We start from the raw sequence: 22,364 nt of genomic DNA, 5'->3' as shown, positions 1-22,364 counted from the left end.
TATGGGAATCTGCATGAAAACCTCCTAAGCTTACTTTTACCAGCTTAGGTTAAAACTTCCCCAAGGTACAAACTATTTTACCTTTTGCCCTTGGACTTTCGCTGCCACCACCAAACGTCTAACCGGGTTTATTATTGGGAAAGAGTCATTTGGAAACATCTTTCCCCCCAAAATCCTCACCAAAACCTTGCACCCCCCTTCCTGGGGAAGGTTTGATAAAAATCCTCACCAATTTGCATAGGTGACCACAGACCCAAACCCTTGGATCTTCAGAACAATGAAAAAAAGCGTTCAGTTTCTTACAAGAAGAATTTTAATAGAAGAAAAAGTAAAAAGAATCACCTCTGTAAAATCAGGATGGTAAATACCTTACAGGGTAATTAGATTCAAAACATAGAGAATCCCTCTAGGCAAAACCTTAAGCTACCAAAAGACACAAAGACAGGAATATCCATTCCGTTCAGCACAGCTTATTTTCTCAGCCATTATAAGAAATCAGAATCTAACACATATCTAGCTAGATTACTTACTAAGTTCTAAGACTCCATTCCTGTTCTGTCCCCGCCAAAAGCATGACCCAGACCCTTTGTTTCTCCCCCACTCCAGCTTTGAAAGTATCTTGTCTCCTCATTGGTCATTTTGGTCAGGTGCCAGCGAGGTTATCCTAGCTTCTTAACCCTTTACAGGTGAAAGGGCTTTTCCTTTGGCCAGGAGGGATTTTAAAGGTGTTTACCCTTCCCTTTATATTTATGACAATCTGTATCAAGGTAAGGCAATCAAAGGCTGCCATCGGGAATGCGTGTCCCAGGCACATAGAGCACTATTATTAATTGTGCATCCCTATTTACACAGCAGTAGCAGTCACGCTAGTTGCCCTACAGATGGGTAGGAAGGCAAGGTCCCTGTCCCAAAGAACTGCCCACAGAAACTGGAGCAATGGAGAGAGGGGAAAAGGGAGAACAAGGAGGGATGTTAAAGAGCGTGGGGGAGATTCTCCAACGTACAAACGGGAGTTAGGTGTCTGGCTCCCATTCTCTTTCCAATAGAAATTGCACCCCTCACTGCTCCTGATCCCTTTGAAAATATTCCCCTAAACTACACAGTCCTCTAGCCTTAAGTTCAAGCTGGCCTGCAGGGTGGCTCCCACTGATTAACACTGAGTTCCTGAGATCAAAGACACTCTTCTTTCTGGACGGATAAGGGCTCACTCAAGAAGCAGTGGGTGAAATTCTTCTCCAGCCTGCGTTACGCAGAAGGTCAGACCAGGTGATCAAGGCAGTCCCTTCTGTCCTTAGCATCTATGAACGTTTGAGGAACACAGCTAGACCATCACAAACCAATGGGTTCAAATGGGCAGACCTCACAAGAGGCCTTCTCCTGCTAGACGGGACCAAACATGTACAGGGACGTAGGTATAGCTGAAATTCACCCTGGTACCATACATCCATTGCAGAGGTATGCCCCGCCTGAGCCTGTTCATGTGCACGCCAGCCCTAGGGGATAGGACATAAGTCCACATACCTTTAAGCAAGACATGCCCCACTGAAGCCCACGCTGAGGGTTGAAATGCTCACCGTCAGCACTGGCTGTCTTCATCACCTCCTTCAGTGTCTCCTTTGCTAGATGGAGCCCCATGCTGCTCAGGGTGGACTCAAGGTCGTGGAGGTCAATCTGGTCATCCTTGAGCTTGCTGATGGCCAGGCAGGTGAGCTGCAGCCCTGCGGGGACACAGCCAACGCATGGCGGGGCACCCATGAAACATAACTGCTACGGCATCAGGGACAGCAAAGAGAAGTGGGTGGCCAGACAGTCTTGGAGGCTGGTACGGCCAAAGCAATGGCAGAGGAAGCTTCCTATACACTGTCCTGAGAAAGTCTCTGCGCCCACACTGGGAGGACTACTTCGGGGTGGGGCGGTGGGGGGGACACGACTCAGACTCCATGATCGAACCAGTCCTTGACGTCATCAACCCGGGGACACTGTGGCAGTGCTCAAGCAAAGTGCTTAAGCATGCACTCGAGACCCATGCTGAAAGCCAAGCACATGCCCAAGTGTGCTGCTAAATGGGGGCCAAGAGGGGATCTTGCTATTACAGGGTGAAATTCACCCTATGCACAGGCCTCTGCACCATTGCCATTCCCTTTGGAGGACTTCAGTGGGACTTAAGTGATGCACGGACCTCATGTTGGGCCCTCTGCACAGGACAGAATTTCCCCCATAGCCTCTGCCTCCCTGAAGTTGCTGGGAGTTTTGTAATTGGCTGGTTCATGACGCCTCTTCTTGATACTTCAACAGCACGTAACAGAGTACGTTTGCTCCAAAGGCTTAAAAATCTTCCAGAAACCTGTAGTTCAAACATTATCACCCCACGGAAATCAATGCCAGCCCCAGGCCTCCCAGGGCTGCTGTGGGCCCAGCTAGAGCGCATGACCCCCGTGCGCTTTCCCCTCACCACAGCTTGAGCCAGCTGCATTAAAAAGTCAATGGAAAGATTCCCACTGACTTCAACGAGTGCTGGATCAGGGCCTTAGATCAATGGCTGCTCAACAGTCAAAGGGTAAGAGAGGGTGGGATTGGGGCTGGCTCCATCTTTGCAGTGTTGCACCTGGAAAATGCTTTGCGCAGTAGAGAGATTTAGGAGCCTCAAAGGGAAAGATGCAGATTCAGGCCTCCAGGGGAGCAAAGGCTTTGCCACAGGATCAGAAGGCAGCTGTTCAGTCTGGTTCTGGAAACCCTGCCAAGCTCAGCCCGAATTACAAACATTCCTGAAGACCGCAGCAGGGCCTGCCTGCATGAACTCACCAGAAAGAGTGACAATTAGACGACACGTCAGCTGCAGTCTAGGGGCTAAATTCCCCAGTGTGCTCCAGCTGTTCTGGGTGACTGCTCCCATGCAAAGCAGCCGGGACCTTGGCTGGAGCAACTGCATGGCTGCTTTGCATTGCCAGAGCGCATCAGCAAACCTGTCCTCCTACCAAAGCTCCTTTCTCTGCCCAGCATAGCACTCACTCACCCACAGATTCTGCAAAGCGCCTGGTGTAGGTCACTCCCCTGATGAAATCTTTCAGATCCACCTTCCCGCTGTCTGTGGGATAAAGAACACGCATGGAGACTGATTAGTGACGAGCTAACGCTCTAACGTTACCATCTCTGCCTGCTGCAACACGCCTGCAGCCACATCAGCTCGGAACGTCATAGCAACGACCGAAATCAGATGCTCCCTGTTGCCATAAGCCCAAAGCCTAGCCACTGGAACTACGGGAGAGTCTCCTTAGCAGTACAGAGTCTATGAAGCATTACAGAGCAGCGCTGCTCCTCCCCGGAAGAAGGTGACCGTGACCCCTACCCGCCAGCCAGGACATAACACTGGGGAAAGAGGAATGATAACATCAGGAAGCACACGGCATGGTGGGAGGTGATTGGCCACAGCGGCGGGATTATAGACTGTCAAGGATCTTCTGTTACACAGACCATGGATGCATGTCAGTGAGTAGAAACGGCGTCCCCCTGAGGTAAATGCTCACCGTCAACAGGACATAACTGGAGTGCATCGGAGAGCTCTTCGCTGGACAAACTGATGTCCAAGTTGTTCAGCATGGACTTCAGGTCCTGAATGCCAATCTTCTCGTCCTCCAGCTTGCTGATGATGCTAAAGGCCTCCTGCAGGGCTGCGGGCGCACAGACAACAGGCCAGATGCAGTCAGCAAGCGGCCAGGACTTACCTCTTGCAAACAAGGGCTACTGGGTTAGCTACAGGGAGAGGAGGAGGATGGGCCACAGGTGCCATCCTGAAATTCTATGGTCAGCATTGGGCAGGAGGTCCGATTAGCTGATCCCTTCTGGCCTGTCTCTGAATGCCAATGCACAGCAACGTAACTACAGAGAAAAGGCTCTGGATACGTTCGTTACCAGCACTGAAGACGAAAAGCAGGCGGGACAGCTGAGGTAGCAGGATCGCTGAGCCCAAATGACCTAGTTGATGTGAGCAACGCAAGACTCACCCCAGACAGGACCCAAAGCTGCAGGGCATTGTGGGATGAGCTTCAGGCTCCTGTCTTTCTCTGCCTGGCATGCTGGATGTCTTGGGAGTCCTCACACTCATGGAGCAGCAAAGTGAAGAATTGTGGGGTATATTTGCACACGGAAAGAACGGGGCTGTTCCAAGGACACCCATGGCCCGTTTAGCCTCCCTGCCCATCGTCCACCCTTCATTAGGAGACTGGCTCTTACCTGGTGATGTGATGAAATGCTGACTCCTGGACAGAGCTCTCATAAAATCGGTGAATTTGACCCTCCCGGCCTCTGCAAGGAGAAAGGCAGGACAGCTGGGAAGGGAACAGGCTCCCAACAAACATCAGATGCGACCCAGGAGTGCCCAGAATGCTGGCACACGTCTTCTCATCCCGCCTGGCAAGAGGAACTAGGGACCATTCGGAATTATGGTATCTCAAGAGTGCACAGCACGGGGAAGCTGGAATCGCCTCTGCTTTGAACTCACATCATTCTGAGTCTTATCGTGCCTCCCTCGGAACTTAATTTAGAACCTCACAGAAGTGGCTGCCAGCTGAAGAACCTTGGCTGAACCCTGGCAGCGCAGCAAACTAGCACTTAAGGTGGGTGTCTGGGGAGAAGGCATTGTCCTGCCTGGCCTTGCACAGAGCACCATGGCCCCTGATCTCAACACCGCTGGAATCTGGGAAAGTTTGAATGCAGATCTGGATATAAAGCTGGGAGATTGGGCCCAGGAGATCAGCCAGAGAACAAGCCTGGGTGGTCTCTTACAATGTCCTGCCATTCAAGTTATCCCATGAAGTCAAAGCCTTCCCCCAGGCACCCCGTTTTATCTGCTTCATGCTGCTCTTCAGCAGGCAAACCCCATTTTTGTCTCTTGTGCTCTCTCATCTGGTAACACTTTCAGCTCCAACTCACACCACCAGAGGAAGTAACAAAATCCTAACCCATCTGACGCTCCCCCCACACATTCTAGGGGAACCCGTAACAGTAACACACAGCTCTTCGGACACTTGGCGTGTAACACTTTATATACTGACTCTCTGTGGGGTCAGCCAATGTCATCACATCCATTTTAAGGATAGAGAAGATGAGGCATAGAGAGATAAAGGCCTAGATTCTAAGGTATTTAGGTGCTTAATTCCCATTAATTTCAACTGGGAGCTAGGTGCCTAAATACCTTTGAGGATCTGGGGCTAAGTGCGTAGCCTGGGATCACACAAGGAGTCAGTGGGGAAACTAGAAACAGAACCCAGGAGTCCTAATCTGCAGTTCTGTCCTCAGAACATTCCCAATAACTGTGTCACAAGTAGCTAGGAAACATCCGGACATGTACAGTGCTCTTAATCGGATTCCTTTCCTGGCTTATATCCAAAAACTGGAACAATCCCCCCTTCCCCAAATTCATTCCCCCATTACTCCTCACATTTTGAAATCACAAAAAGCTGTCACTGAGAAGTGAAATCTGGTGTGAAGACGTCAGATATTCCTGATTCTGTTTACCCGATATCAGTCTATGACTCTACCAAACTGGCTGGCTGCCTTCATGCAGCAGCGGATTTGTCCTGGAAGGTGAGTTGGCAAATTTAGCAAAAGGAACATTCCATTTGGACTGCAAACAGCAAGGATTCAGAGAGGTTTTATTGGTGTCTTCAACTGAACTCCTGGAAGCATGGTGCAGCGGGAGGGTTGTTCAGTGCGAAAGAACAGGACTGGGAGTCAGGACTCCTGGGTTCCAGGCCGAACTCTGCCACTGTCCCCTTGGCAACCCCCTCAGCTGTAATGCTGGGATGGCAACACTTGAGATTTGCATCTCAGAGGGTTGCAAACCTCGAGAGGTGGTCTGTGCACACCGGCAAAGCATTAGTAAAGCGCATGCCGCACCCCGCTCTGCTTACCGTTCACGTGAGCCGACTTCAGCACTTGCCCGATCACTTCATTGGCTAGGCGCAATCCGAAGGTGCTCAGGCTGGTCGCCAGGTGGCTCACCTCAACCTCGTCCTCTTTGACATGCTTGACGGCCCTGATGGCCTCCTGCACCGCTGCAGAGGGTCACAGAACAGGAGGCACGTGAGTGCTCATGTTCCAAAACCAGGGACTTCAGATCTAGGCCCCCTAGCTGGTGCCAGTCACACCTCCCAGGCTGCACTCCTATGTCCCGGAGCGAGATCTGCCCGGAGGCTGGTCCTGGCCACTTGTCCCCACCTTGCTGCTTTCGCCCCGGAAGGGCAGCCAGCAGCTGGGGATGGGGCTCTGAAGAAGCCTTCCTGGAGAATGCTGAATCAGCACATTCTCACAGCCATTCTGAGACTGCAGCCACTTTCCACCCCCCAGAGGGTCCCAGCGGATCACTGGGAACAGAGGTGGATTAGGGGGTTGTGGAGCCCTGGGCCAGAGCAAGTGGGGACCCCTCCCTACCCTTTCCACCTGCAGTCCCCTCCCCCTGGCGTGCCTGCTGAGCAGCGGGGTTGACGCACAGGGGGCTTCCCTTGCCTGTCTGGTGCTCCTGCCATGGAGCGGGGCTGGGGCATGGAGGGCTTACCATGCTCCCTGGCCGTCCCTTGGCCCAGTAAGTAATCCGCCACTGACCGGGAAGCACTCCCTGCCCCTGCAGGAGCAGACCTGTCCCCAGAAGTCAGAGGTGGGAGGGTAACACTTCAGGGGCCTTGGCCCAGCATGGCACCCTGCAGAGGGCAGGTCGCGGTGGGAGGAGATGCCCCGTGGACATGGATATGGTCATGCACTCTGCCCGAGATGGAGTCAGTCTCTAGCGCCCTGCGCACCTGCTCCAGAGCTCACACATGAGCATGGGGGAAGGGGTGGAGGACGGGCATGTCACAGGACGTGAGGCTGGATTCTGCCCCCAGACACACTGGGGTAGAGGAGATTGGACTCAGGCCAAGTGTGAGCCTCATCATGCCCCTGGGGGATGCCCCTCATTGGACTAGGTTCCCAAGGGCTCAGAACCCATAAGCTGGGGAGATTTTCACAGGAGCTCAGTCCACAACATGCCCTGGATATGCTGAGCTCCACTGAAGATCTGCCTTTGGCTGTGGGTGCTGAGCATGTGCAAAATTCCTCAGCCCTTACTGGCCAGTGCTTTCGGGGCTGCAGGACAGGAGTCCCCTGCATGCCCCGTCGTGCTCAATGGAGCTCAGCTGGGTGCATAGACCCGAGCCAGATCCCAGCTGGTGAAAACCCCCAGAGGGCCATGGAAGTCAGCGTAGCTATGCCGATTTCCAGCTGTAGTGGCTGTGTGTGACACTCCGCACCCGTATGCCCCATATGCCCAAAGCTCTGTGGGCGTAAGTCCCTGCCCCACATGCATAAAGCTCTGTTTGATCCAAGGCAGCTCAGCTGTGACAGCTAGAGACGCCTTCCTGGCTGTGACTCGGCACTCAGAGATGTCACCAGTCACGAGGTGCCCGCCTTGGCTTGCTGGGCTCCAGCACCAAAGATGCCGACTTGCCTAGGGACGTGCCAGTGGGATAGCACACTCAGCGAGTGCCTTTCTGACGCAAGGCACTGCACGGAAACATGGACGGTGGGGGCTGGGGAGAAGAGAAGAGCCCCTGCCTCCAAATCAGCACAGATCCAACAGGCCCCGCACTTCCTCGCACGCCTCATTCCCGTTAACACTCAGGCCGCTTGGCACCTAGTTGGCAGTGCAAGAGGCCTTGGAGTGGGGGGTCAGATACCCTCACTTTAAGGTCCCTTTGCTAACTTGCCAGAGGGGTACAAAGGGCCTTAGTCTGTGCCGCAGTCCTGGGACCCACTTCGGGCCTGCTCCTTCCTTGTCCCGTCATGTACACTAGTGCAAAGCGAGTGTGGCCTTTGACCCCTCCATTTTGCACTGGCGTCAGTGGCCACCCAAGGGGCTGGCTAGTGGAGAATCAGGCCCTACGTGTTCAATGCTCCTAATAACACAGAGATTAAACTGCACGCTAGGCTGCAGCTGGCATACAAAGACGACAAACAGGGCCAGATTCTGATCTCCCACCAGGTTTGCTTTGGCTTCAATGCAGCTATTCCTAACTTACACTGATGTAAGGGTCAGACAGGGTGAGGCCCCGGATACCACAACATCCCATAGCAACAGGTGAACTGCAGCATATAAACCCATATGAAAACAGAGAACCCAATCCTCTGGATGGCCTTCCACACACCACTCTGCACTGGGAAGTTCTTACCTACGAAGTTGGAGAACCGCCTGGTACCCGTCAAGGCTGACATCAGTTCTTTAATATCCACGGTCCCATCTTCTGCAGGGGAAAGCACAGTTCAGATGTTCAGAGAGAGGAGTGGCAACAGAGGGAAGACAAAGGGCCTGATTCTGACCTCTGACAGGAGTCAAGCCAGAGTAAATCTGCTGGAGCCAATGGGGTTAATCTAGGGTTTACACCAGTGTTGGACCAGAATCAGGCCCAGAGTGATGAGTGACATCATCCAATCTGGTGTATGAATATGGGTTTGATCTTAGCAGGCTGCATCTCATGTCATGTAAAGTGGGGTAGCTTGCTCCCAAAACCAAGCAGGCCTGGGTTACCCAAGGGGGTGGGGCACAAGCCAGGGTGATTTAAGCCTCAGAATTTTCTTCTGTGGCCTCCTCTGTTCTTCACATCAATTTCCATTTGTCTGGAGGAGAAGGAATCCCACAAGCAGCAGAGGTAGGCTTCAAGAACTCAGACCATTTCCTACTCCAGCCGGCAAGGAAATTTAACCGGGGAAACACAAGGTCATAGCTAAAGGCACAGCAAGAGTTAAATGCTGCCTGTTCAGACATCTGTCTTTAAGGAGTCAGTTTGTCCTTTCCAACACATACGACGGCCCCGCAAAGAGAAAGCCCCCGTGTGTTCAGACAGCCAAATGCAGGGAAACCGAAGCACATGCTGGGACTCACGGAACCCTCTGACTGAGGTCATTGAAATACTCACTGGAAACAGAAAGGGACTTGGCCACCTCCTCTATCTCCTCTTTGGTTAGGTGGACCCCCATGTGGCTCAGAAATGACTCCAGCTCTGAGATCTTCACCTGGTCCCCCTCGATCTGACCGAAGGCTTTGATGGCGTTGTTCAGGGCTGCGGACAGGGAGAGGTGGCGTTGGGATTGGGGCCTAGCGCCGGGGGTGCTTCTCCATTGCCTGATGCTGCACACAGCCAATTACCCCCGTGCCGAGGAAGCTCTGCACTGGTGTAAGGAGGCCAGTGACTCCAGCCCAGAGCGCTCACTTAGGAAGCCCTGCCTGCAGCCCTGATGCCAGATGAGAAGAGAGGGCTCCATTTTTTCCTCAGATTAGAACAGGATGGCTACAGCGGTACCCAGGGGAAGCAGAACAGGCTCATCCCTCTATAGAAAATAAAGGTAAGGTCCGGCCAGCAGGGGCGGGTAGAGCCGTGTTATATAGCCTGGAGCCATGTGTGTTGGCAAAATGGATTAGTCCATGCCCCCCCATCAACCTAGTGCCTGATCACCTGGCAATCTTTAATGTATTTACCCTTCCAGCTCCCCTATGGCACAGAGAGGTGAAGTGACATGACCATGGGCACACAGGAAGTTTGGGGCAGAGGAGGGAAGAGCCAGGTTCAATTCCAAGTCACAGTCTACGACCTTAACCACTGACCCACTGTCCGTCTGAGGCCAGCAGCTCTGTTACCTGAAAGTGAAGAAATGGAGCAGGCGAAGCTAGCCACAGAAGGCAGTCCCCACAGGGTGAACATGCTGGCTGCTCCAGCTGGTAGGAACCCAGCTTCGCTCCCCAAGAACAGGGCTCCTGGGGCAGATAGAGACCAGGCCTGCAGAACTCATGTGCTGCCAGCCCCAGAAAGCCATGAGAAGAAGTAGGTTCCAGCTACAAAACTCTGCCAGCATTTCAGCTGTGCAGGCATGGGCGGAGCCAGGGAAGGACCTTTCTGTGAAGCACAGGCTCAGTTATTGGCATTTCAGTGGCCTAGAGGCCCCACCTGAGATCGGGACCCCATCACGCTGGGCATTGAACAGACACTCTTTGCCCTGAAGACCTGACAAGACAGACAGAGGGGAAACCGAGGCACACAGCAGGTCAGTGGCAGAGTTGGGACTAGAACCCAGATGTCCTGGCTGTCAGCCCATGCACACCCTATTGCCAGGCACTGTGGGATCCCCTATTCCCCAGCTCGATGTTCTCTCCCATCCAGGCCCTCACTCACCTCCTAGGTCAGAGAAGCGCCGCATCTTGGACATCAATGCCATGAACTGTTCCAACTTCACTCTCCCATCTTCTGCAAGGCAAAGGAGGTTCAGCCGTGGGGCAGATGTGGCCCTGGACACACGGGGACTGACTTCCAAAAACGGCCATACGTAGGGCACATTGGGGCTTCTGATTGGTGCTTACGAGGTCCCAGATGGGTAATTAGTCCCTTAAACTGATAAACACCCAGGGCTGTGATTTAGGGACCCCTCTGCCTCCAGAGTGCTGGTGGCGAGTGTGTCAGCACATGCAGCGGGGGGGTCAAGATGCTCCATGGCTCCGTGCTGCCTGGGGATGCGAGGCCGAGGAGCAGGAGCACCTGGTTCCCCCAGGCAAAGAGGGCAGCCCCAGCAATGCTCACTGTCAACAGTCACAGACTCCAGCATCTCCCGGAACTCTGTCTTGCTTAAATGGATGCCCATGTTGGTCAGGGTTCTCTCCAGGTCCTGCACATCAATCAGATCCCCCCGAATCCGGCTCATGGCTTTAATGGTGTCCCGCATCACTACAGACATGGAGAGAGCACACAGCAGCCGGGCCGCTTGTAGGAAACTAGCGCCCGTAGGAATGGGAGCTAGAACATGGCAGCCAATCCAGGGTCAATACCCTAGTGGGACACCCAGTGTCGGGTCCAGACCAGGGAACTCTGCACACTGAGCTGACTAGCTTATGGGAAATTGACCAGTTTGTTCTCTGCTCTTATCTGACCCCTCGATACAGGCTTTACTGTCATCAGCTGCATTGCACTGGCCTTGTCTTGAATGAGGGAAAGAAGTTGTGGTTGGCATCATGTAAGCGACTGTGATTTTGCCTCTAGGGTAGACAGAGGTTAACACTTTTGAACATGTTTGCTAGGGGAAATGAGGTTGAAGTCAAGGTAGATAATATAGAATCATAGAAGATTAGGGTTGGAAGGGACCTCAGGAGGTTGTCTAGTCCAACCCACTACTCAAAGCAGGACCAAAACCCACTAAATCAGCCCAGCCAGGGCTTTGTCAAGCCAGGCCTTAAAAACCTCTAAGGAAGGAGATTCCACCACCTCCCTAGGTAACCCATTCCAGTGCTTCACCACCCTCCTAGTGAAATAGTTTTTCCTAATGTCCAACCTAGACCTCCCCCACTGCAACTTGAGACCATTACTCCTTGTTCTGTCAACTGCCACCACTGAGAACAGCCGAGCTCCATCCTCTTTGGAACCCCTCTTCAGTTAGTTGAAGGCTGCTATCAAATCCCCCCTCACTCTTCTCTTCTGCAGACTAAATAAGCCCAGTTCCCTCAGCCTCTCCTCGTAAGTCATGTGCCCCAGCCCCCTGATAATTTTCGTTGCCCTCTGCTGGACTCTCTCCAATTTGAGTTAGCCAACATGACCGCCTTTGCTAGTCAAGAAAAGGACATCGAATTCCTGAGTGGGACTGGACGGAGAACTGAGAGCCGCCTGCTCCAACAGCACAAGCCTCGAACACTCCAGCGAAGAAGAATCTCTCGTGCTGCAACTGATATTAGACCCAGCCGCCTCTGTAGGCTGCAGCCGCTAGAGGGTGACATAATCAAACTCACACACACACACACTTGAGCAGCTCCGACATCCCATTTGGCAGAAGGTGAGTGATGACGTGTACACGACACATGCACACTGCAGTACCTCCCTCACCCTGGGAGCAGGTAGCTAGGAATGTTCAGAGACTGTTTTTATATTCGGATCAAAGCTCTCGGCTCGTCTTCGGTGACAAGTAAACGCATAACAGGTTCCTCTGACAAGCAAATCCACCTTTTTACCTTCCCTGCTTGGATATTTAATTGAAGAGCAATAAAAGTTTCCACCACATCATGCTCTTCAAAATCAAGGGCCTGTTTGGGATTTCACACTGGCGTAAATCAGGGATAATTCTGTGAATGTCAGGCCTGGTTTGCAGCAGTGTGACTTAGAGCACAGTCTGGTCGATTATGTGCCCCTGCTCGCCCAATTCCCATTTCTTGTGCAGTCCCAGAGCCTTAAAATCCCTCTTGTCCTGATGGGGGATTGCTGATCCGCAGGAAGAGTTTTGCTGGCTAACACTGAGTTTTTGCTAACCCCTTAACCTGCAAGAAAGGAGTCATTTTAAGACCCCAGGGGTCAGATGTCAACCATGCATAAATCGGTGTAGCTCTATTGACCTGACTGGAGCGACATCAATTTCCACCAGCTGGGGATCTGGCCCACTGACCTCAGTGGAGCTATGGCTGATTTACCCCAGCTGAGGATCTGGAATCAGGACTGTACATCCAGATTGCATGCAACAGCTTGAAAATCTACCTGGTTTTTACGGCCAAATTCAGCCCTGTTTCCCACCTCACTGCCTGGAGCGTACAGCAGGGGAAATTCAGGCCCCTTTTATTAAAAGCATCTAATGGAGCTGGTTTCAAATGTCACCAAATGCTGGAAATAGATTTGCTGAATCAAACGAGCATCTGAGCCCACTCAGAAAGAGCCCACGCCCATGTCATGCGTTCCTTCCCATCCGCCCGAGCTCCCACTCACCTAACAGCTCGGAGAACCGTGGGCTTTTGGTCAGGACTTCAATAAAATCTTTAATATACACCTTCCCGTTAGCTGCAATAGAGAGAAGAGCTCAGATTACGAATCAACAGCGCCTCCAAGGCGTTGGACCAACACAGGAGTAGCGGAAGCGCGCTAAAAGTGGGGGGGCCACAGGTGCCCGAAACATGGCCCCACCTGCCCCATCCCTGAACCCCCACACTGCCCATTCCCACCGAGGCCCTGCTCTCACACTGCCCTTCTCCACAAGACCCTGCCCCCTGCTTTCTCCTCTCCCCCCATCGCTCGTCCTTACAGTCAGTAAAAAGCAAGGGGGGGGCCTGACCCCCCCGTTCTGGCACCCCTGGACCAACACACAGTGAGAGAGAGAGAGTCCCCTACAGTCTAGCGAAGGGTGGGAGGAGAAACAGAGGCAAAGGAGTGTCTCATGGAAGGCCACGTCGCAGGAGAGTGGCAGAGCTGGGAACAGAACCAGCCTGTACCACATCCTAGCCTAGTGCCGTCTCCTGGGCCAGGATGCCTCACTCAGGAGCCAGCAGGCAGAGCATCCCAGAAGTGGTCTGAAGAGCGGCATGAGGAGTTTCAGTGCTTAGTACACTCCCGCCAGTACAGAACACTGAAGCATTTCTCCACAGCAACATAGGCTACCACCGACCAACACATCACTCCTGTCCTCGGCTTCCTACGCTGGCTTTCCACAGAACAGCCGGTGAAACGGTAGGTGGTTTTAATTTCCTTTCTGGGTTCTAAGCCTCTAGGTTGCACTCAGGCCACATTTTCAAGCTTTTCCCTGCAACCGCAAGAGCTAGCAACTTACTTTTTTAAAGAACGAAAGCCAGGCTTCTCACAATCACATGACTCAAGGAGCTGGGGCTTTAAGAAAGCCACTGAATATTGCTAGAGTTGCCAACACTGACTTGGGACTGTGGTCCTAAGTCAATTTCTTGTCTGACCCCAAGCACTCACCATCCACAGAAACCAGCTTCAACGCTTGCTGGAATTCTCTGTCGGATAAATGGATCCCCATGTTCTTCACATAGGACAGTACCTCACTCACAGCCACCTTGTCACCTTCGATCTTGCTGAGGGCGGCAATGGCGTCTTTCAGCACTGCGGACATGCAGAGGGAACAAGCGGCCCAGATGTTCAGGAGGGGCCTGGTTTTCCAGAGGTCTCAGCTCCCATTTAAGCATTTAAATGAGGCCCAGTTTTCTAGGGTACCTGATGTACCGAACTCTGCAAAATCTGGCCACTTGTTTGGGTGCCTAAATGGGGACTACGTCCTTCTGGGTGTGCAATGCAAGGGAAGCACTAGGGTAGTGTATACATTCTAACTGCAGGCGTATCTACGCTTAAAACGCTACAGTGACGCGGCTGCAGCGCTTCAGTGTAGACACCTCCCCGGGAGGCAGTAGCTAGCTCGAGGGCAGAATCTGACCTAACGCTGTCTACACTGGGACTTAGGGTAGGGACTGTTTCTTTGTTCCATGTCTGTACGGCACCTGGTGAGATGGGGTCCCGGTCCATGACTACAAGGCGGATAATAAATAATACTCCAGCATCTGCACCCCTCACCTGAATTCAAGCATCCCAGTGGTGCGGTTTATGCACCGACAGGAGTGATTGCAAAATGCCCCGTTTCTTAGGGCTCATTGACAGGAGAAGCAAAGAGAGAACAGTCGTTTGCTGGAGCTATCCCTAAGCAGCTCCTCTTCCTCTGGGTTCCCGCCATCTCCTCCCTGCTCCAGCTTGTGCACCCTGCCGTTAGGCAATCAGCTGTCTGCTGCCAGTGAATCATTCCCCCGCCCCCACCCCTCGCCCTGTTAGCAGAGTCCCTTCGCTATCCAGGCAGGGGGACTTAACCCATTCCCTGCCAGCACTTGTGTGTGGGGACCCTCCACTCTATACAGAGAGAATGAAAATCACATGGAACCAGATTCTCCATTACCCTGCATAGTGTCAAGGGCTGTGCCATTAAGGGCTGAGCATCCCAGCCAGAGTCTGGGCAGGGCCCTGTGAAGATCTTGTTATGCACAGCCGGTTGGAACCAGACTCCAAATAAGGCAGAGCTCTTGTAAGCACTTTAAGTATTGAGTGATCGCCGACCCCCTGCACAGTGTGTCGTCATTTACACCAGTGCAAAGTGAATGTGAAACACACCCATTCTGAGCTGATGGACCCACTTTGCACCAGTACGAGTGAGTGTACAAGGGGCAGGGCAGGGCAGGACTATGGAGCACAGCACAGTTTGACTCTCCATCATCCCGCCCTATCAGGTCCCCACTCACCTGAAAATTCAGAGAAGCGCCGGGTGTTGGCCAAAGCCATCATAAAGCGATTGAAGTTCACCATCCCATCTTCTGCCGTGTACAGAACGGTTCAAAATGCAAGGTGATGGGGAAGACACAGAGACAGGAGGAGAGAGACAAACAGAGGAGTTGATTGTGGAACACACTGGAATCAGGCTAGCATCTAAAATAGACATTTTGGGCCAGATTCTCAGAAGCTGTAAATCAGTGTCACTGCATAGACTTCAGTGGAGCTATACTGATTTATGCCAGCAGAGGATCTGGCCTTTTATTGATTGTCTGACCATTTTCTCCAGCAGTCTTATTGTATGATCAACAGCAGGCACGTGCTCTAACGATGGACAGGATATACCTGTTTGGATCACCATACTGAATGGTGACCCAGGCTCTATAAACTGGGTTGTTTGTTGTGAGTCAGCAGTGTGCCCTTGTTGCCAAGAAGGCCAATGGCATTTTGGGATGTATAAGTAGGGGCATAGCGAGCAGATCGAGGGACGTGATCGTTCCCCTCTATTCGACATTGGTGAGGCCTCATCTGGAGTACTGTGTCCAGTTTTGGGCCCCACACTACAAGAAGGATGTGGATAAATTGGAGAGAGTCCAACGAAGGGCAACAAAAATGATTAGGGGTCTAGAACACATGACTTATGAGGAGAGGCTGAGGGAGCTGGGATTGTTTAGCCTGCAGAAGAGAAGAATGAGGGGGGATTTGATAGCTGCTTTCAACTACCTGAAAGGGGGTTCCAAAGAGGATGGCTCTAGACTGTTCTCAATGGTAGCAGATGACAGAACGAGGAGTAATGGTCTCAAGTTGCAGTGGGGGAGGTTTAGATTGGATATTAGGAAAAACTTTTTCACTAAGAGGGTGGTGAAACACTGGAATGCGTTACCTAGGGAGGTGGTAGAATCTCCTTCCTTAGAGGTTTTTAAGGTCAGGCTTGACAAAGCCCTGGCTGGGATGATTTAACTGGGAATTGGTCCTGCTTCGAGCAGGGGGTTGGACTAGATGACCTTCAGGGGTCCCTTCCAACCCTGATATTCTATGATTCTATGATTCAGCTCAGCCATGTGCCTAGAAGCCAGATCTCTGGACCTGGATGTGTTCACAAATTGGCGTGAATCCGGAGTCACTCCACTGAAGTCGACAGAGTTACACTGGGATCAAAGTGCTGTGAGAGGAGAATTTAGGGCTGGTCTATCTCAGAAAAGCTGCAGTGGGCTAGCTGCATTGATTTTAAAAACACATCTTGAATGCACTTAACCCAGTTTAAACCTATCTTGCATCAGTAAATTACTGAATTAAGCTGAACCAATTTAAACAAGCGTTAAACTGGATTAAGTGAGTCAACATTATAGGTTTGTAAGGTTTTACTAGACTGATTTAAAACCAATTTTGATAATAAAGTGCAACTTTTCACACGTGGACAAGGCCTCACCGTAACATACGGCAGCTCCTGATCAACACAAGCAAAGGGCAAACCCAGCAACGGGCCAGATGCTGAGCTGGTGTAAAGAGGTGTCACTGCATTGACTTCAGTGGAGCTATTCCAATTTACACCAGCGGAGTCAACCCAGGTCACGATTGCCAGAGCTTAATTCCACTACATAGGACTTTTGCATTTCTGTCTGCTAAGGCATTCTGTCCACATGTGGAACATGTGTTACATAGAGACAATGTGTTAGTCTGGTCAAAGAGAGCAATTACAGCTTGCAGTGAATGGGGACTCTGGATCCTCTGCTTTGCAGTCCAGGGGGCCAGTCCTGCTCTCAGCAACCCTGGTGCAGATTTGGAGTAACTCAAGCTCCAGAACCAAAGGCTTTTCTTGTGGTAACAGCCTCCTTAGCTGTTATGGGGAGGGGTGGTGGTGGAGGGGGAGTGGCAAGTGGCCCCTCTCCCTCCCTGTTGCTCCTGGATGCTCTGTCTTGGTGTTGATTGCTGGGGCACCAGCAGGGGTTGGGCCCTGCTCCCTCGCCTTTGGAGAAACCTGGGGCACAATGCTGGAGAACCAGGCTGCTGGTGAGTTCCCCACCTTCCCAGGAGCGGTTGGGCTCAGGCTTCCGACTTCAGCCTTGGAGTGGTGAGGCAGCAGGCTCTGGCCACAGGGCTTCGGGCTCCAGCCCCTCCCTGCCCCCCCCCATTGCTCCTGGCCCCTGCTGCCTCCCCCGACCCCTTCCCCCACAAAATCCAGGGCTTAATTTGTCCCGAGGCTTGACAGGGCTGAGTAAGTCTGCTGTGAAAAGCAATACTTGTGTGTTTGTTAATATCACTTTTCACAACAGACTTACTAGCTAGTGATAAAAAAATTACAATGATTTGGACATGTATATGTGCATATTGATTTGTTTTTCCTAAAGTTAATTAAGTATTTTAGGAAAAAGTGTGAGAGCGGCCACCAATCCTCTGAAGCCACCAAAATATTTGTCCTGAAAACCCCTGCGGCTAGCCTGCACCCTGGTGTAACTGAGATTAGAATCCAGCCCTGGCACTTTATGTCAAAGGGGTCTCATGGTGGTTGGAATGGTTGCACGCACCAGCTGGCTGTATTCTGACCTGTGTGCACGCCTCCCCTCACACATGCTCTACTAAAACAGAAAGACAGACAGACAGCTCACTTTCCAGTTCCACTTTCTGCAGAGCTTCCTGGAACTCTTCGTCACTGAAAGGGATGCCCATGGTTTGCAGCGTACAGCGCAGTTCACCAACCTCAATGTTATCCGCTTTGATCTTGCTGACGATCTCAAAGGCGTCCTGTAAGGCTGCAAGGCAGAGAACACACAGCAGGTTATTCAATCGCTGTTGTTATTTATTTATGTCTGTGCCCATGATACTAGCTGCTTCCTTGGCGGCTCAAAATTTTTCCATCTGTAAGCAGTGTCAGGATGAGCTCCACCCTCACATCTGGTGGTGAGGTGTGGCAAGTTGTGGAAAAGAACTTCAAGGGCCGATCTCATTTGCATAGGCACGCCCACCCCGCCTAGAATGAGGCCATAGCTGCCCAAATGGTCACTTTGGCTGCTGCGGGATCCCCAGTGTCTCTGTTATTGGGGCAGGAAGAATAAATTGTTATGTAACCCTTCTGCCCATCAGAGTTAGCAGCAACAAGGGCCAGGTTCAATATCTAGGGGATTCATTCTAATAACACAATGCAAACCGGCTCGAGCCCCCACCCAGTGACCTGGGACAATACCACCCCCGCTGGGCGCCTCCAAGAGGCAATACTTCCCCTCTCGCAAGCACATAGTCTGAGTGTAGCAAAAGCCTTTTAATAACAGAGAGAAACACTGTGCCATTATGTTGGGGAAACACCACCAACAGGATTTGTAACACAACCCATGAGCAAAAACCCACCCCAAGCAAATTGGGGCATGCTCTTTCCCTTTGGTTCTTGAGTCCAGCAACCCCAAATCACCCAAAGTCCCAAAAGTCCAATGACCCAAAAGTCTCTTTCCCTGGTCAGGGGAGCCCCAGAGTTCAAAAGTTTATCTGCAGAGCTTTACCTCCCAACCTGAGTGGAGATGGGGGTGGGGAAGAGAGGTAAGGGGCACCTTACATGATCTGAAGCTGACCACCCCACAGCTCCATAGGCCTTCGCTCCACTCCACCAGCTGCCCCACGAACTGCTTCGCTCGGCTCGGCTCTGCTGCTCACAAGCGGCTCCCGCCGTCCCACAAACTGCTCCACCAGCCTGTCCACAAGGCACTCCAGCCATCTGGCAAACTGCTCCACAATATATCTTCAGGCTCCCCCACTACTTAACACAACACTCAGTGATTTCAGCTCTTAATCAGTTCAGCTCTTTGGTGAATTCAGCTTATAGTAGGGGAGCCTCAGTGCTAGTACACCATTAGCCCAAAGTGAGCTCAGCAGCCTGTAACTAGACTCCTAATGGAATCAAAATTAGCTCTGATAGTCCACAGTGGAGAGAGGAGGAAGCGCAATTAGCATGTAAGGCCCTCACCAAGGGGCCCATACCACCAAGTATTAATACTTGTCCCCAGCCTCTCTCAATTCACAGAGTTTTGGAACCCATGACCCTTGCCTAGCGAGTGCTACTTAGTTGCTGGTGAATCCCTGCATCATAACAAAAGGCCAAGTACAGTTCCAAGCACAGTTCCCATAATCAGGGTAATAACAATTTATTCTTCCTGCCCCAATAACAGAGACACTGGGGATCCCACAGCAGCCAAAGTGACCATTTGGGCAGCTATGGCCTCATTCTAGGTGGGGTGGGTGTGCCTATGCAAATGAGATCGGCCCCTGAAGTTCTTTTCCACAACTTGCCACACCTCACCACCAGATGTCAGGGTGGAGCTCATCCTGACACTGCTTACAGTTATTACCCTGATTATGGGAACTGTGCTTGGCCTTTTGTTATGATGGAGGGACTCACCATCAACTAAGTAGCACTCGCTAGGCAAGGGTCATGGGTTCCAAAACTCTGTGAATTGAGAGAGGTTGGGGACAAGTATTAATACTTGGTGGTATGGGCCCCTTGGTGAGGGCCTTACATGCTAATTGCGCTTCCTCCTCTCTCTACTGTGGACTATCAGAGCTAATTTTGATTCCGTTAGGAGTCTAGTTACAGGCTGCTGAGCTCACTTTGGGCTAAGGGTGCACCAGCACTGAGGCTCCCCTACTACAAGCTGAATTCACCAAAGAGCTGAACTGACTAAGAGCTGAAATCACTGAGTGTTGTGTTAAGTAGTGGGGGAGTCTGAAGACATATTGTGGAGAAGTTTGTGGGACGGCTGGAGTGCCTTGTGGACAGGTTGGTAGAGCAGTGCGTAGGACGGTGGGAGCTGCTGGTGGGACGCGGAGCAGTTTGCGGACCGGCTGATGGAGCAGTTTGTGGGACGGCGGGAGCTGCTTGTGGGCCGCGGAGCGGAGCTGAGCAAAGCAGTTCGTGGGGCGGCTGGCGGAGCGGAGCGAAGGCCTATGGAGCTGTGGGGCAGTCAGCTTCAGATCATGTCAGGTGCCTTTTACCCCCGCCCCCATCTCCACCCAGGTTGGGAGGTAAAGCTCTGCAGATAAACTTTTGAACTCTGGGGCTGCCCTGACCAGGAACAGAGACTTTTGGGTCATTGGACTTTTGGGACTTTGGGTGATTTGGGGTTGCTGGACTCAAGAACCAAAGGGAAAGGGCATGCCCCAATTTGCTTGGGGTGGGTTTTTGCTCATGGGTTGTGTTATGAACCCTGTTGGTGGTGTTTCCCCAACATAATGGCACATTGTTTCTCTCTGTTATTAAAAGGCTTTTTGCTACACTCAGACTAGGTGCTTGCGAGAGGGGAAGTATTGCCTCTTGGAGGCGCCTGGCGGGGGTGGTATATATTTGTCCCAGGTCACTGGGTGGGGGCTCGAGCTGGTTTGCATTGTGTTATTAGAATGAATCCCCTAGATATTGAACCCGGCCCTTGTTGCTGCCAACTCTGACGGGCAGAAGGGTTACATATCTAAACTGTTTTGTGACAGAAAAATCGGATTGTTGATTACATTGTATTTTTTCTGAAAAATGACTGTTTTCATCAAAAGGCGAATATCCCCAAACCAAGTAATGTCTACTCAGGTTTCAGAGTAGCAGCTGTGTTAGTCTGTATTCACAAAAGAAAAGGTGCCCCAAGTACTCCTTTTCTTTTGCGAACGTCTACTCAGCTAGCCCACCTCAGTGCCTCTTGGGAGTTGTAGTTCAGTTGTCTCATGCCCATATTCTTGTCTATGGGCTAGACTACATCTCCCATGATACACCAAAGCCAGGGGCTCCCATGATGCACCGCCTCCCCTCAGCATGAGGGGAGACTGTGGTGCAACACAGGAGAGGTAGTCTGATCAAGGAGCCTGGACTATAAGAGGAGAATGAAGCTCCGGAACTACAGCTCCCATGAGGCATCATGGCTGGGTTTTAGAGTCAAAACGTTTGGGGTGAAATAGTTCAGCATTTTACTTTTTGCTGAGCAGCTGAAATTTTCCATGAGAACAAAACCCAGACATTTCCCAGTCGGCATTAGTTGGGCCCAGTGAAGTTACCAATTTCATTATTGAGTAATAATAAACTTATATTTATAGAGTCTTTTATCTTAGAGGATTTGTGTGTGTGTGTGTGTGTGTGTGAGAATAAATAAAACACATCATCCACCACTGAAATGGAGCATCTCTGGAGTGGACTGCAACAGCTGCATGACAGTGTACAGATACACTATGCAATGGTTCTGGACAGGAAGTGAAAAGCAATGCTGTATTTAACTGAAACAGCAGGACGACTTTCAGGAGGCACCATACCGCTATGCCAGGGCACCAGGGTTCACTATGTGTCCTTTCAAATGCAGCAAAGGCAAAAGGTGTCTACCAAAATGCTCGTGCCCAATTCATCTCAGACTAAGTGTGTCTGATTCCTTGCATCTTGGGATGCCATTCACACCGATTTAGAATGAGCATGAAACACAACTGTTTTGCACTGGTATCATGTGGCACCCCCTGTGCAGAGAAGTGAGCAACGACACCAGGTGCAGGGCAGGGGTAGGGGAATCAGGCTCAGCATTGGGGAAGCGTGAAAAGCAATTAACAGGAGGGCATAAGCTAGTGCAGCCCCACACTGCATTTTCCCCACATTTATCCCAGCATCAACCCCAGGACTCCTGGGGCCAAATCCTGCCATCATTTACTGCAGTGAATGGAGTTACCCTAGATTTACACCACTGTGAATGAGAGCAGACTTCGGTCCTTTCTCTATGGCATTTGCATCTGCTAACGCTTTGGCCCCAAGAGTCTCACTCGCTTTGTACACTCAGCGGAACTCAGGTTCAAGTCCTGGCACAAGAAGTGAGTGAGGAAGGATGACCCGTGGCTAGGCAGCTTGCCTGGAACTTAGCAGACCCCAGTACAATTGCTGGCTCTGTCACAGGCTTGCTGTGTGACCTCGGACACGTCCCCTAGTCTCTGTGTGCCCCAGCTCCAATGGGGCTAATCACACAGGGTGGCAGTGAGGAGAAATCTGTTAAAAGAGCAGCAGATACTATGGTAAGAGAGCCAGAATCGTACCCAAGAGACACCTTTGACTCTCCTCCCCTGGGTTCCACAAGCTTTTAAACCAAGAGTCCCATGCGAGCCAGGCTGGGCAGGTCCTGCTCACCCTGAAGTTTAGGAGTCCTGCCAGTCGGGCTCGCTATCACACTCATGACCGTTTCCTCTTTGAGGCTGCCATGCTGAGCTGCTTTCGTGCCCTGCCACGCTTCTCCTGCGCCTTTTCCATCCTGAGCTGCTGGCCGGCTCGCTGCCATCAGAGGG

At 51.7% G+C, this 22,364-nt stretch overlaps 1 protein-coding gene across 1 annotated transcript in view; it reads right to left on the bottom strand.

The window, feature by feature from the left end:
• Positions 1–3,483: 3,483 nt before the first annotated feature.
• LOC142070164 (EF-hand calcium-binding domain-containing protein 13-like) overlaps positions 3,484–22,364 on the bottom strand; it is a 37,436-nt gene continuing 18,555 nt past the window's right edge. Inside the window, exons 14-25 of the mRNA XM_075123521.1 lie at positions 17,696–17,839; positions 15,062–15,133; positions 13,740–13,883; positions 12,756–12,827; positions 10,599–10,742; positions 10,197–10,268; positions 9,972–10,028; positions 8,946–9,089; positions 8,202–8,273; positions 5,910–6,053; positions 4,231–4,302; positions 3,484–3,668 (exon numbers count right to left, since the gene is read on the bottom strand). Of these exons, the coding sequence (XP_074979622.1) occupies positions 3,484–3,668; positions 4,231–4,302; positions 5,910–6,053; positions 8,202–8,273; positions 8,946–9,089; positions 9,972–10,028; positions 10,197–10,268; positions 10,599–10,742; positions 12,756–12,827; positions 13,740–13,883; positions 15,062–15,133; positions 17,696–17,839 (1,322 nt within the window). The remainder of the gene's footprint in view (positions 3,669–4,230; positions 4,303–5,909; positions 6,054–8,201; positions 8,274–8,945; positions 9,090–9,971; positions 10,029–10,196; positions 10,269–10,598; positions 10,743–12,755; positions 12,828–13,739; positions 13,884–15,061; positions 15,134–17,695; positions 17,840–22,364) is intronic.

This window comes from Caretta caretta, chromosome 27 (genome assembly GCF_965140235.1).
Source record: "Caretta caretta isolate rCarCar2 chromosome 27, rCarCar1.hap1, whole genome shotgun sequence".
In the NCBI taxonomy this organism is placed as follows: domain Eukaryota; kingdom Metazoa; phylum Chordata; order Testudines; family Cheloniidae; genus Caretta; species Caretta caretta.
Note: the sequence above shows the minus strand (reverse complement) of the source record. Positions and strands in the feature narration are given on the sequence as shown.